Source organism: Ustilago hordei, assembly GCF_900519145.1.
Source record: "Ustilago hordei strain Uho2 genome assembly, contig: UHO2_contig_06, whole genome shotgun sequence".
NCBI lineage: Eukaryota > Fungi > Basidiomycota > Ustilaginomycetes > Ustilaginales > Ustilaginaceae > Ustilago > Ustilago hordei.
Window position 1 is genome coordinate 830,040 of NW_024545253.1, and position 13,398 is coordinate 843,437.

Here is a 13,398-nt window from a genome sequence, read left to right on the forward strand (position 1 = left end):
CCCCATCACTTGTCTAAAGTCGTGAGATTGCTGTAGTGCGAGCGGGTGAAACATCGATAGAAGGACTAAGGAGGCTTATTTACTAGACTGAACCTCGGCAGGCAAATCAGCAGCAACTGCCGCTGCGGTTGCATCAGCAGCTGGCGCAGTGAACCCACCAGTCGATCCGAAACCGCCTTCACCGCGCAAAGTCTCGTCCAAACTCTCCACTTGCTGAACCTCTGGAGTCGAAATCTTCTCAATGATCAATTGTGCGATCCTGTCTCCTTCATTGACTACACCATCAGAACACAACGCAACATTCTATCAGCAAGCTCACTCCTCCCCCTTTTTTTTTCTTTTCTTTTTTTTCTATGTGGAATGATACTTACTTGTGAAATCAGCATCGCCCAGATTGAAAAGCAAAACACCGAGCAGTCCTCGATAATCTTCGTCGATCACACCAGCACCAACGTCAATGCCGTGTTTAGAAGCGAGGCCGGATCGGGGAGCTACACGACCGTAGTGGCCGGTGGGGATGGCGAGGCAGATACCGGTCTGGACAACTTTACGTCCACCACGAGGGAGGAGGACGCGCTCGGATGCGTAGAGGTCGTAGCCTGCTGCAAGTGCTGAGCCTCGGGTGGGAAGTTTTGCGAGCGGGTGAGAGGGATGGAGCTGTACTAGGAGGCGGAGGGTAGAGCTGGAGGAAGACATGGTGGTAGTGGCGGGGTGGTCCAGTTTGGCGAACTTCGTGGGTCTGGTATCGTTGTTGTCGGAAATGGTTGTGGTGGTCATTGCGGAAAGGTGGAAGAGTGCAAGGAGGTGCGAGAGTGCAGGGAGGTGCGAGAGAGAAGAAGCGGAGGAGGAAGGAGCCCAAGTGAAGGTGAAAGGTGTTGGTCTCTGCGCACCAAAAAAATATGACCGCCTCGCGTGCCGCGTAAATTGACGCGTACAGAGCCACGTCGGGAAAAATCACGAATGTTCGTGATGTTGCGATCTGACATTGGTGTTGTTTTGGTTTTGCGTGCTCTGTGTTTTCAAAAAGTGGAGATATTATTTGGGTTTTTGGCTGAGCGGAATGTGAGTGAGCTGTGCAAGATACGTCTCAAGCGATTTCTACTATCGGTTCCTGCCACGGCTTCGGTCCGATCTTGGCAACTACCATCGTCGCCACCACCACAAGACATAACATATCACGGCCTGACCATCAAGAACACAGACAGATCAAAGGATCTTGTCGATGGACTAGATTGCAGCGACTGTACTTGGTCTCCTGCCACACGCCCTTCTTATCTGCCCACGACGAAGGGTCCGACTCCTGACCGCAAAACAGCTGCTTAACAGCGCTCCACTGTTCGACGGACAATACCTGGCTCCGCCCCGACCTTGGACTCTCCACCCACGACCAGCACGCGCTATTCATGATGTTGGCCTACCAAAGCATGAGCAGAATCGCGCAGTACGCCACCAACCGCTCGCGCTTCTCGACCCTCGCCTCCCCCACTCGCTCTCAGAACGTGCACCTCCGCCAACCTCTTTCACGCTTCGCGGGCCATCGGCCTTCCGTTATCGATAATTCAACCTTCACCTCTCACTTCGCTGCCTCAGCTCGCGGTAGCCGCCTTATTCATGTGCGCGCTATCTCCTTCAACTCGGTCCCCCGTGCCGCTTTCCGGGCCGTTCGTCTGCCGGCTTATGGCATCGCAGCAGGTGGAGGCGCACTCGCCTACGCCAACTACAAGGTCGACGAGTTCAAAGGCATGCTCGGTCGCTCATATGAAAAAATGTCGGGCAGAGCCAAAGACGCCTACGCGGGCTTATCGGAATTCGGTGCCGATGCGCTAGACAGTGCAAGGGATGGATGGGAGGCGCTGTCAGAGAAGGTGGATGGTATTGAACTGCCCAAGCTGCAGACTCCAGGTTTCTTGAGGAACTTTTTCTCGGGTATGGGCTCGTCTGAGTCAGATGCTGATGGTGTTGATTCATCGAGAGCTAGGGGTGGTGGTGGAGGTCCCGATCCGAATGGTGCACCTACTTTGGCTGGAGCAGCTGCCGTGGCCGCTTCGTCTCTCTTTGGCGATGGTGACGACACAGCTGAGTCGGGCGACGGCGTAGCAAAAGGTAGCACTGAAGAGCTCATGCTTCTCACGCGCAAGCTTATCGAGGTCCGCAACATACTCAAGGAAATCGATCACGAGTCGGACCAGCTGTCACTTCCCTCCATCGTTGTCATTGGCTCGCAGAGTAGTGGCAAGAGTTCCGTTCTCGAAACCATTGTCGGTCACGAGTTCCTGCCCAAGGGAAACAACATGGTTACTCGTCGACCTATCGAGCTTACTCTCATCCACTCACCTGCTCGGCCCGACCGACCCACAAAGGACACGCTCGTCGAATACGCCGAGTTCCCCGGCCTTGTCTTGGGCCGTATCACCGACTTTTCGCATGTCCAAAAGACGCTTTACGATCTCAACATGGCCGTTCCAGCTTCTGAATGTGTCAGCGACGAGCCTATCGAACTCCGCATCCACAGTCCACACGTACCCGATCTCACCCTCATCGACCTCCCCGGTTACGTCCAGATCGTAGCCATGGACCAGCCCGACGAGCTCCGCGAAAAGATCCAGAAACTCTGCAACAAGTACATTCAAGAACCCAACATCATTCTCGCTGTTTGCGCAGCTGATGTTGATCTTGCCAACTCTCCCGCCCTTCGCGCCAGTCGTCAAGTTGATCCTCTGGGACTAAGGACGATTGGAGTCGTGACGAAGATGGACTTGGTCCCACCTGAGGTGGGAGCGGGGATCTTGTCCAATAACAAGTACCCATTGGCGTTGGGGTATGTTGGAGTGGTGTGCAAGAACAATTTGGGTGTTTTCCAGAGTAGTAAAGGGCATGATAGGGCGACTGGGGAGGGAAGGATGTCGAGTTTGGTGATGAAGCAGGAGTCAGATTACTTTGCTGCCAACAAGGAGCATTTCCGTGCTCCAACGAGAGGAAGAAATGCAGGTGTGCAGCCGATGACGGGCACCGATACGCTCAGAAGGCGACTGATGAGCGTGCTGGAAGAGAGTATGGGTTCGTCCCTTCACGGCATTGCCAATGCAGTGCAGGTCGAGCTCGAGGAAGCTTCCTACCAGTTCAAAGTGCAGTACAATGATCGTAGCATCACTGCCGAATCTTACGTCGCCGAGACCATGGACGCTCTCAAGCTGCGCTTCAAGGAATTCGCTTTGAACTTTGGAAAACCTGAAGTCCGAGCTCTGCTGAAACAGGCGTTGGACGAGAAGGTAATGGATATCTTGGCTCAGATGTATTGGTCTGATGCCCGCACTCCAGAGTTATCGCAGTTAGCAGATGCAAGGAAGGTTTCGCCCGAGGACTTGGACAAGTACTGGCAGTACAAGCTCGACGCTTCTTCATCAGCGTTGACGAAGTCGGGGGTTGGAAGATTGTCTACACAGCTGGTAGTGGATTCGATCAGGACGCAGGTCGAGCACTTGGCTCAGTCCGAGCCGTTCAATCACCACCCGGATGCGGCTGAGAAAATTGTTACTTTCAGTACGGCGATTCTCAGGGATAGGTTCGGGTTGACTGCTGATCAGGTAGAGAACTGCGTTAAGCCGTTCAAGTATGAAGTTGAGGTAGAAGCACCGGAGTGGGAAGCTGGAAGGCAGAGGTCGGTCAACTTGGTGGAAAGGGAATTGGGTATGTGTGATGCAGCTTTCAACAATATCAAGAAGCTGCTTGGTGGTCGGCGGTTGAAGGGCGCTATGGAATACGTGACTCATTTGGAAGATAGGGAGAGGAAGAGGGTTCAAGCTCGCATTCGGGCAAGAGAAGCCGCTGCCTCCTCTGATAACACCACTCCTCTCCCCCTGGAAGACGATGACCAGAACGACCCAACAAGACCAGACTACAACTCTGCTCTGCTCATCAAAGCTCGCGAAGCGCTCTTCCTCACGGAACGCTCTCGTATGCTCAAGACCCGACTCAACACTCTCAAATCTAAACGATGTCGTGGTGGACCTGAAGCGAAAGCTTTCTGTCCAGAAACTTTCCTCAACATTGTCGCCGACAAGCTAACATACACTGCGGTTATGTTCATCAACATCGAATTGCTTTCCGAGTTCTTCTACCAGTTTCCGAGGGAGATCGACGCAAAGCTGGTATACAATCTGGATAAACAGGAAGTGGCAAAGTTCGCAAGAGAAAACCCCGTGGTAAAGAAACATTTGGATTTGCAAGAGAGGAAGGAAAAGTTGGAAATGGTCATGGAGAAGCTGAGTGATTTGGTCAAGATTTACCAGGAGAAGAGCGGACACAGTAAGGTTAGGGAAGGAAGTCGGTGGAGTTTCTTCTAGACGATCGGTAGGACGATACTGAGATGTTGTACACTGTATACCCTTGGATTCGGTTGCTTGTCTATTGTGTTTATTTGGTTTGAATCTCACTCCACTCCTCTTTGGGTTTACTATTTGTCTGTGCAGACTTGCTTAGTGAAGGAGGGGTATCGACTTGCACCAGCAAGTCGACGGAGTGGCCGATGTCTTCCGACGGGATGACCGGTACATCCGACGGGACGGCCGACAAGTCTTCTCACGATGATAAGCCTTCGTTGGGCCTCCCGTTGGGCAGCCTCCGTTAAGGTGATCGGTGCATCCGACGAAGCAGTCGACAAGTCTCCTTCAAAGGGTAAGCCTTCGTCGGCACCTCTCGATAGGGTGGCAAAGTCCCTCAGAGAAAACGGACTCCTCCTTCCAAAGGGCTCTCGTGCCCTGCCTCTCATGCTTCAGACCTTCCCCTATCTTTGTGACGGTGTCGAGATGTATATATAGTGCTCGAGTCAGCTAGTTCGTTCCTGATGATATTATCTATCATTTGTACTTACTCACCAACGTCGAGAACGCAATACAACCGTGTCCTGCCATAAAGAGTCCACCACCACTTCAACAGTTAGCACGGTGATTGTGGATGAGCTCAACCTCACTGCAAGCAAGAAAGACTTTGGAAGAATTGATGCAATCCGCATTGATGTATGATACTGTATCAAGAAACAGAGCGTGACAGTAAGAAAACACTGTCTCTAACAACGGAAACGGGTGAAACGAAATGTAGGAGCGACTAGAAGGTCCGAAAAGCAAGAAGGGTATGATCTTGTGGCGAGAGGGCTAACGACTATGAACGGTCATTTCCGCTGGCAGCCGGAGTGGCAGTTCCCGAAGCACTAGTGCTGTTAGTTGGAGGACAGCAGCTTTCCGTCTGACAAGAATTATCTTGTCCACAGGAGATTAAACAAGCAGTATCCACTTTCTGCACTTCATTCTCGACCAATCTACCTTCCACGGTTCTTAACCTTCCATGTTCGTCGCTCTCTGCCACCTGTACACCGCTCAAAATCGCCGCCTCTCTTAATCCGCCAGGTACAAATTCGGGCTGAATGGTACTCGAGTGAATGCCCCAACTGTGCAGATTTGCTCTAATCTTAGCTGCGATACCCATGTACTTTTCAGTGTGACCGGAAGAACATGCGACCAAGACGTGGACTGAGGCGACGATCTTGCTTTCGGACAACTGCCATACATGGAGTTCGTGGAGGTTGAGAACCCCATCGACGCTCTGGATGGATTGACGGACGGCTTCGAGTGATACGGATGCTGGAACGCCTTGGAGGAGGATGTAGGATGCGGATTTGCAGAGGGGTAGAGCGGAGTGGAAGATGATGATGGTGATGAGGAAAGAGATGGCTGGGTCAGAGTAGAATCTCCACCATGCATCCGAGTACATGATGAGAAGACCTGCTGCGATGACACCGACGTTACCGAGGGCGTCACCAAGGACGTGGAGGAAAACACCTTGCATGTTCATGCTACCTTCGCCGTGGCTGTGTCCGCCAGCGTGGGAGTGACCGTGGCCTGGGCCATCGTGTACGTGATCGTCGGAGGCGTGATTGTGGCCAGCGTGGGAGTCTTGATCGTGGGAATGGGCGTTCTTGCGCGCGGTGGGGGAAGTGGCACCGGCTTCGAGATCAGCTGCATTGACATCGGTGGAGCCGTAGTCGTTGGAGCCGTTGCCTAGCAAACGCGTCCGCTCGCTTTGAGATGTGATGGAGTCGCTATGCTGGTGTCGGGAAGAGCCGTCATAGCCAAGATCGTGAGCAGTCTGTACAACGAAAGCACGAGTTTGAGCAGGGTGACCAAGGATAGAGCCGACACTGTCCTGACGACCACGGCCTCGCTTAGCAACGGGACTGCCGATGACACCATCGTCGTTGCTGGTGGTGGTCCTCTTGCGGCCGATCGAGGCGGGGGTAACAGCGTCACCGACAGCCGCCTCATCCTGGTGAGCATCACCGTGATCGTGGCCTGAGCCGTGAGTGACAGCGTGGCTGTGAGCGTGACTGCGGCTGCCATGGCTGTGACCGTGTCCGCCATGTGCATGGCCGTGATCGTGGAAGAGCAGGAGACCAACAAGATTGCTCGCCAGACCGAGACAGCCGACGATAACAACCAGCTTTGGGTTGGTCACCTCCGTCACATTGACAAATCGCTGAATAGCCTCCATGAAGATACTGAAGCAAAGCGCGAGAAGGAAGACACCATTTACAAGAGCACCGAGAATCTCTGCACGCTGCCATCCGTAGCTGAAACGGTGATCGGAAGACTTGGTTGAGAGCTTTACAGCCCAAAGCGCGACAATGAGAGACATGACATCGTTAAGCATGTGGAACGAGTCAGCGACAAGAGCGAGCGAGCCGACGGCATAACCAGTGATGATTTCGACAAAGAAGAAGACGACATCAATCGCCAGGAGGGTGATGATGCGGGTCTCTTTGCTAAGGCCCATGTTGAGGAGAGTAGGATGACGAGCGACGGGTGGGTTGTAGAGGAGAAGAAAGATGGGATCCGGGGTGGAATCGACGCTCGAAAGACCAAGACGAGAACCGAGTGTATGATGCACGGCAATGATCTCGAGCTTATGATCCGTGTGGTGGTGGTGGAGAAGGTAAAAGTGTTCATCTCATCAAGTTTAGCTCGGTTTGTGCTTTGTTTGCCGTTGACGCCTTCAAAATCTGCAGCGAATTAAGGCAGTCGACAGGTAAAATGGAGTTGAAAGTAGAAACACCACTTCGTTGGGGCCACAATCAGACTCCCTTCGGACAGAAGTGTAACTAGAGAGGTTTCGGTTACTTACCTACGACCAACGACCAACTCGTAAGCGAGTTCGTCGGAGAGGTGGAGATGGTGATAGTCGAATAAAATCTCTTGCCAGCTTGACTTGCACGGCCACACAAGTGAGGATCAGTCGGACGATACAGAAACAATGTTAGATTGCGGGTCAGCAAGGTGGCTCGCTGGCTCAAAGGCTCCCAGCCTGCCGTAAGGGGCCAGTCGAGCGCAGAAAAGAACGGGTCATACAGGCGGAACGTAAGGGAGGGGATCGGGCGGGAAAAGGAAGATTGGCAAGGTCAATCTTGAAGCGACACTTGCCAAAAGAGAAGATGATGGTAGGAAGGAGTAATGAGCAAAGCAAGGCCAATTGAGTGGGTTGTGACACGTGTGTCTTCGATACGTTGTTGACTATTGCGATCTGACATGATACCATTTTTCGGTATGTCAGACCGCCTCAACTTTCTGGTGACGCGCTGAATTTGAAGTGGAGTTTCCTAGGTGATCGGCTTCCTGTCTGCGAAGCGCTTTTTGTGTTGGCTTCCTGCTGCTTTGTGTCTGTCTGTCCCTGCCCGGCTGAACGGACGCGCAACGAGATTCTTCGACGCACACTCACTCCACACTCACACACACGAAAGCGCTCAGCAATTCGTGTTACTCCCGCTTCCTTCTTCCAATACCTCACCATTTGCTGCGCTTTGTTCACTACCATTAGCAGCGCTTCATCTTCACGACATCTGCGTTCAGCTTCGCCCTGCATTCGCATCGTCTCAGCTGCATCTTTCAACACTTTCGTTCCACAGCGCATCGGTGCATTCCTTACGTTCATTGCCAGCTCTACCCCTCTCACACATAGCTCAGCATGGCACGAGGCGACGGGCAGGAGCTCGACATCACCGTCTCTGTCGAGGACCCAAAGAAGACAGATCAGGAAAAGAAGAAGGAAAAGCAGCGTGAAGAAGCCGCTCGCAAAGGACTCCCACCCTTCAACGAGAAGCGTGCCAATGGCAAGGACAAGCCTGAGGATGAGCTCAGCGAAGAGGATCTTCAGCTCAAGAACGAGCTCGAGATGCTCGTAGAGCGTCTCAAAGAGAACGACTCCTCGCTCTATCGCCCGGCCCTCGAATCACTCCGAACCCTGATTCGCACAAGTACCTCTTCCATGACCTCCGTTCCCAAGCCCCTCAAGTTCCTCCGACCCCACTATCCAGAGCTCAAGACTCTTTACGAGTCATGGAAGCAGGCGAGTGCCGACAAGAGCTTGTTTGCTGAGATCCTCTCCGTTCTTGCAATGACCTACTCGGACAACGGTCAGCGCGAAACTCTTCACTTCCGTCTTCAGGCCAACCACATCGCATCCGATGGCAAGTCCGAAGATCCAGGTCTTTGGGGACACGAATACATGCGCCACCTCGCCGCTGAACTCGGAGAGGAGTACAACGCTCGCTCGCAAGAGGAAAAAAACACAGACGAGCTCCTCGAGCTTGCACTCCAGGTCGTCCCCTTCAGTCTCTCACACAATGCTGAAGCTGATGCCGTCGATCTGTTGCTTGAACTCGAGGCCATCGACAAGCTGCCACAATTCGTCGACAAGGACACCTATGCACGTGTCTGTCTTTACATGGTCAGCTGTGTCAACCTCCTTGTTCCTCCCGATGACATCATGTTCCTCCGCACTGCTCACGAGATCTACCGCAAGCATGAACGCTACACCGAAGCTATGACACTTGCGCTTCGTCTCGGCGACAAGGATCTCATCCGATCCGATTTCGAGGCACCCAAGAATCCTATCATGCGCAAGCAGCTCGCATACATGCTCGCAAGGCAACACATCCCTATCGAATGGCTTCAAGACGAAGATGACCCGATCACCGACAACGAGCTGCTCGACATCATGTACAACTCGCATCTCTCGCGTCATTTCGTCAACTTTGGCAAGGAGCTCAACGTCTTTGAGCCAAAGAGTCTCGAGGATATCTACAAGACTCATCTCGAGAACTCGCGCACAGGTCTCGGTGGATCGGTCGATTCGGCTCGTGGTAACCTTGCCAGCACTTTTGTGAATGCATTCGTCAACGCAGGTTTCGGCAATGACAAGCTTATGGTCGACGCACCTGAGGGTAACTCGTGGATCTACAAAAACAAGGACCACGGTATGCTTTCTGCCGCTGCTTCGCTCGGTATGAGCTTGCTCTGGAACACCGAGACGGGTCTGGATCAGATCGACAAGTACTCGTACTCGTCTGAAGAGGCTATCAAGGCCGGTGCTTTCCTTGCTTATGGCATCGTCCACTCTGGTCTGCGATCCGAACTCGACGAAGCCATGGCGCTGCTTTCCGAGCACATCGAGTCCAAGAGCATCACTCTCAAAGTTTCTGCCATCGTCGGTCTTGGTTTCGCTTACGCCGGCTTCTGCCGCGAGGACATTGCTGCGCTCTTGTTGCCCAACATCCAGGACGAGACAACACCTATGGAGGTAGCTGCTATGTCGGCGCTCTCTCTGGGTTTCATCTTTGCCGGCAGCTGTCATGGTGAGATCACACCCACTATCTTGCAGAGTATGATGGAACGTGATCCATCGCAGCTTGACGACAAGTGGGGAAGGTTCATGATCCTCGGTCTTGCGCTGTTGTTCCTGGGCAAGCAAGACGAGAGTGATGCAACGATCGAGACGCTCAAGGCGATCGAGCATCCGATTAGCAAGCAGGCGCAGGTGCTCGTTGACATGTGCTCATACGCTGGTACTGGTAACGTGCTTAAGGTGCAGAAGATGCTTCACTACTGTACCGAAAGACAGGCGCCAGAGACCACTGAGGAGGGTGCTGAAGGTAAAAACGCCAACGCTAATGCTAACGGCAACGCTGATTCGGAAAACGCCGAGTCCAGCGAGGATAAGGACAAGGACAAGGAGAGCAACGATCTTTTCCAGGCGTTTGCCGTTATTGGTATTGCGCTCGTCACTATGGGTGAAGAAGTAGGTGCTGAGATGTCGATGCGTCATCTTTCGCATCTCATGCACTACGGCGAGCCCGCGATCCGTAGGGCTGTTCCTCTGGCACTGGCGCTTCTCAACCCTTCAAACCCATCGATGCCTGTTCTTGACACCCTCTCCAAGTACTCGCACGACTCGGATCTGGATGTGGCCATCAACGCTATTCTGGCTATGGGTCTCGTTGGTGCTGGTTCCAACAACGCTCGTTTGGCACAGATGTTGAGACAGTTGGCAGGGTACTACTACAAGGAGCCTGACTGCTTGTTCATGGTTCGTGTATCCCAAGGCTTGGTTCACATGGGTAAGGGAACGATTGGAATTAATCCTTATCACACGGATCGACAGTTGATGTCTCGTACAGCGGTCAGCGGTATCTTGGCATTGTTGGTTTCCATGACGGATGCACGCGGATTCGTACTTGACCAGGCGCACTGGATGCTGTACTTTCTCAGTCCGGCTATGTATCCCCGCTTCCTCATTACATTGGATGAGAAGCTAGAGGCGTTGCCTACAAGCGTTAGGGTGGGTAAGGCAGTTGATGTGGTTGGACAGGCAGGTAAGCCAAGGACGATTAGTGGATTCCAGACTCATACAACACCGGTTAGAGTCGGTACGTATGAGAGAGCGGAGTTGGGTACAGAGGAGTATTTGAGCTATGCACATGTTTTGGAAGGATTCAGTATCTTATTGAAGAATCCCGGGTATGTTAAGGAGGAGGATCTTTAGCTCTCTTGAACGTGGTGTAGGGGTAGATCTATGCATAAACACAGGTTTCTCGAACTTTCACGGACGAGTTGATGCGATGTATGTGGTGGTGATGAGTGATGAGTGATGAGTGATGTGAGTGTAGATTGTGACGATGTTGCAGAATACAAAAGAGAGCTTTGGAAGTTTAGAGAAAGTCGATTCCAATTCCAAGCTGCAACCCTTTCCTAACCCCATCGCCCTTCCTCGCACTCAAGGGCACACCTGCGTTCAATTCAACCCGCAATTGTCCCTGCATGTACACCAGTCCAACACCGACACTACTGCTTGGTTGAGCTAACTCTTTCAACGCTCCCCAATATTTGCCTTGATCTTTCCAAGGTTGTGTGGGAAGCTGGCATAGTTGACCGGCGTTGATGAATGTATGTAGCATCAAAGGCCAGTGTGGTTTGGTAGGGATAGGGGAGAGACAGGATAGACCAAGGGAGTAGAATGCGTCTCCTCCTAGAGAGGAGTGGTCGGATTTGGGGCCGAGGGAGGAGTGGCGGAACATGCGGAGGCATGTTGGACCACCGAGTTGGAAGCGGTCTGAGAAATGAGTGTACGAGCAGGAGGAGGAGCCGAGGGAATAGAGGAGGCCAGATCGGAAAGTTAGGGATGTGTAGAGTGGATAGTATGGTGAGAAGAGGGCCGGGGTCGCGTCTGTAGTTGAAGGAAGGGTTGATGTTTCCTTCGCTTCTTCGAGGAAGGGCGATGGAGACGACGCAGAGGTTGTAGATGAAGAAGGGAACAGCCATTCCAAGGGAGGAGAAAAGTGTCGACCGGTCGTCCCCTCGACTTCAACCTTGACATGTTTCGCATCCCCTCCCAACCCAGCATACTCCAAGACACTCTTCAATTTTCTCCCGCGACTGGGCAGCACGGGACTATCCCTGTTCTCACTCAACCAAGTCCAGCTGACTGCAGACTTGACGCTTGGCGCAGCAGCCATTTTCCTGACCGCTACACTTGCGTCCGCCATCACTCTGCCTAGCTCTCGCAACGATGCTTCGTATGCCAGCTCGTGCTGGCTCGTCGATGCTGTTTGCCCTTCATCCTCCTCGCTCGGGTTGATGACTCCTTTCGGCTCAGAAGTAAAGCTCGAATTAATACTAGCACGTACACCTTTCACGCCCTCTGACACCGAAGCAAAAGCAGAATAGTCTCTATCGTGAGAGAAAGCAGAAAGTTTGTACTCGATATCTGGATTGCCCGCAAATGGACCGCCGAATTCGAGGTTGAAAGCTTGCTTAGTCCTCGTTCCAAATGTAGCTGAGCCTTGCAGCGTTTCTGCACCGCCAAAGACGTTACGAATGCGACCCTGGACTGAGGCTGAGCCTTCGCCATTGCCGACATCTGTTGACGACTTCAAAAAGACTCGTCCCTTGGGTTTTCCGCAAGACAGAATCACATCGACGTCTTCTTCACTGGCGCCAGGGAACATGGATGGTGCAAGGGAGGCTTCGATGTTGCGAAATACGTCGAGCTTGTCTAGGTCACCAGCGAGGGAGGAGGTGAGAGCAAGGATGGAAGGTAGAGTGGTAGGTTGGCCGGGGAGGACGTGAGATGTGCGTGAGCCGTAGTAAAGGGTGTTGAGGTAGCTGGCGTCTAGATTCTGTGTTGAGAGTGTCGGGTCCATATAGGGTCGGCAGAGGGAGGCGAGGTAGCTTGGTCGAAGTGCGCGATTTGCACCTGCGATACGGATCGCGTTGAGTCGAAGGATGGGAGCTGGTGCGAAGGGCGAGAGCGGGTCGCCGCCAGCTTGAATTAACTGAGTGGCTCTCAAGAGGTTGTGTGGTTTCATCGGCTGTTCTGCAGCATCTTCTGGGCTGTCAGGCCTGTAGACAGAGTCCGACGAGAAAGCGGTGTGTTCTGCTGAGCCAAAACCAGGTTGTGGGAGTGATCCGTCTTCAAGCGGCTGTGAATGGGGTTCGTCGGCAGCAGCGGACGCTGCGTCAGGGTTGGCCATTGCTTGTCCGAATGGCGTCTCTGCAGTTGGTGAGGCGACAAGTGGATCTTGGGCTGGTGTGGTCTGTTCGGATCTGCTGTTGCTGTGGTTAGCAGGCGAAGTCCTTGTTCGACGAGGCTTAGACGAAGAAGGTCGAGTTTGCGAGGCTGAGTCGTCCATTTCTGCAGAGGCAGCAGCAGCTCTCGCCTCAGCTTCATCGTGCGCATTCCACCTCTGTCCTTTGAGGCTGCTGAATTCCATTGTGACGTTCAGTCATGTGATGGTGATGCGGGAGATGCGAAGATGAAAAGAAAGAAGCGGGTGATCCGAAAGTCTGAGCTTGTTCCAAAAAGTGCGGAAGGTCCGAGCGGAAAAGTGGAGCGTTAGTTGAGCGCAGCCGGCCGACTCACTGCGTTAAGAATCCCTTTTTTTTGACAGCTTTTTTTTTTTTTCCTTTTCATACAAATTTCACGGATATCGGGAGAAAAAATCTCGAAGAGCTTCTCACGAAGAAGTGGAGTGTTTGAGGTTCATGGATACTCTTCAGTGTTCATCAGCCGTCAGCT

General features: G+C 52.8%; 5 protein-coding genes across 5 annotated transcripts; 2 read left to right on the forward strand and 3 right to left on the reverse strand.

The window, feature by feature from the left end:
* Window positions 1–75: 75 nt before the first annotated feature.
* On the reverse strand, window positions 76–777 carry UHO2_03718 (putative dUTP pyrophosphatase; the record flags this gene model as incomplete). The annotated part of the gene is made up of 2 exons (XM_041554324.1): window positions 76–275; window positions 372–777. 2 exons carry the CDS (start codon window positions 775–777, stop codon window positions 76–78), a joined length of 606 nt encoding a protein of 201 aa, XP_041410258.1.
* Window positions 778–1,406: 629 nt separating this feature from the next.
* UHO2_03719 (putative MGM1 - Mitochondrial GTPase related to dynamin) lies at window positions 1,407–4,343 on the forward strand (the record flags this gene model as incomplete). The annotated part of the gene is made up of 1 exon (XM_041554325.1): window positions 1,407–4,343. The coding sequence occupies one exon, from the start codon at window positions 1,407–1,409 to the stop codon at window positions 4,341–4,343; it is 2,937 nt and encodes a 978-aa protein (XP_041410259.1).
* Window positions 4,344–5,157: 814 nt separating this feature from the next.
* Window positions 5,158–6,825, reverse strand: UHO2_03720 (related to COT1 - Vacuolar zinc (and possibly other metals) transporter; the record flags this gene model as incomplete). The annotated part of the gene is made up of 1 exon (XM_041554326.1): window positions 5,158–6,825. One exon carries the CDS (start codon window positions 6,823–6,825, stop codon window positions 5,158–5,160), a length of 1,668 nt encoding a protein of 555 aa, XP_041410260.1.
* A 1,185-nt stretch (window positions 6,826–8,010) lies between these two features.
* UHO2_03721 (putative RPN1 - 26S proteasome regulatory subunit) lies at window positions 8,011–10,866 on the forward strand (the record flags this gene model as incomplete). The annotated part of the gene is made up of 1 exon (XM_041554327.1): window positions 8,011–10,866. The coding sequence occupies one exon, from the start codon at window positions 8,011–8,013 to the stop codon at window positions 10,864–10,866; it is 2,856 nt and encodes a 951-aa protein (XP_041410261.1).
* A 166-nt stretch (window positions 10,867–11,032) lies between these two features.
* UHO2_03722 (uncharacterized protein) lies at window positions 11,033–13,093 on the reverse strand (the record flags this gene model as incomplete). Its single annotated transcript, XM_041554328.1, has 1 exon — window positions 11,033–13,093. One exon carries the CDS (start codon window positions 13,091–13,093, stop codon window positions 11,033–11,035), a length of 2,061 nt encoding a protein of 686 aa, XP_041410262.1.
* Between the last annotated feature and the right edge of the window lie 305 nt (window positions 13,094–13,398).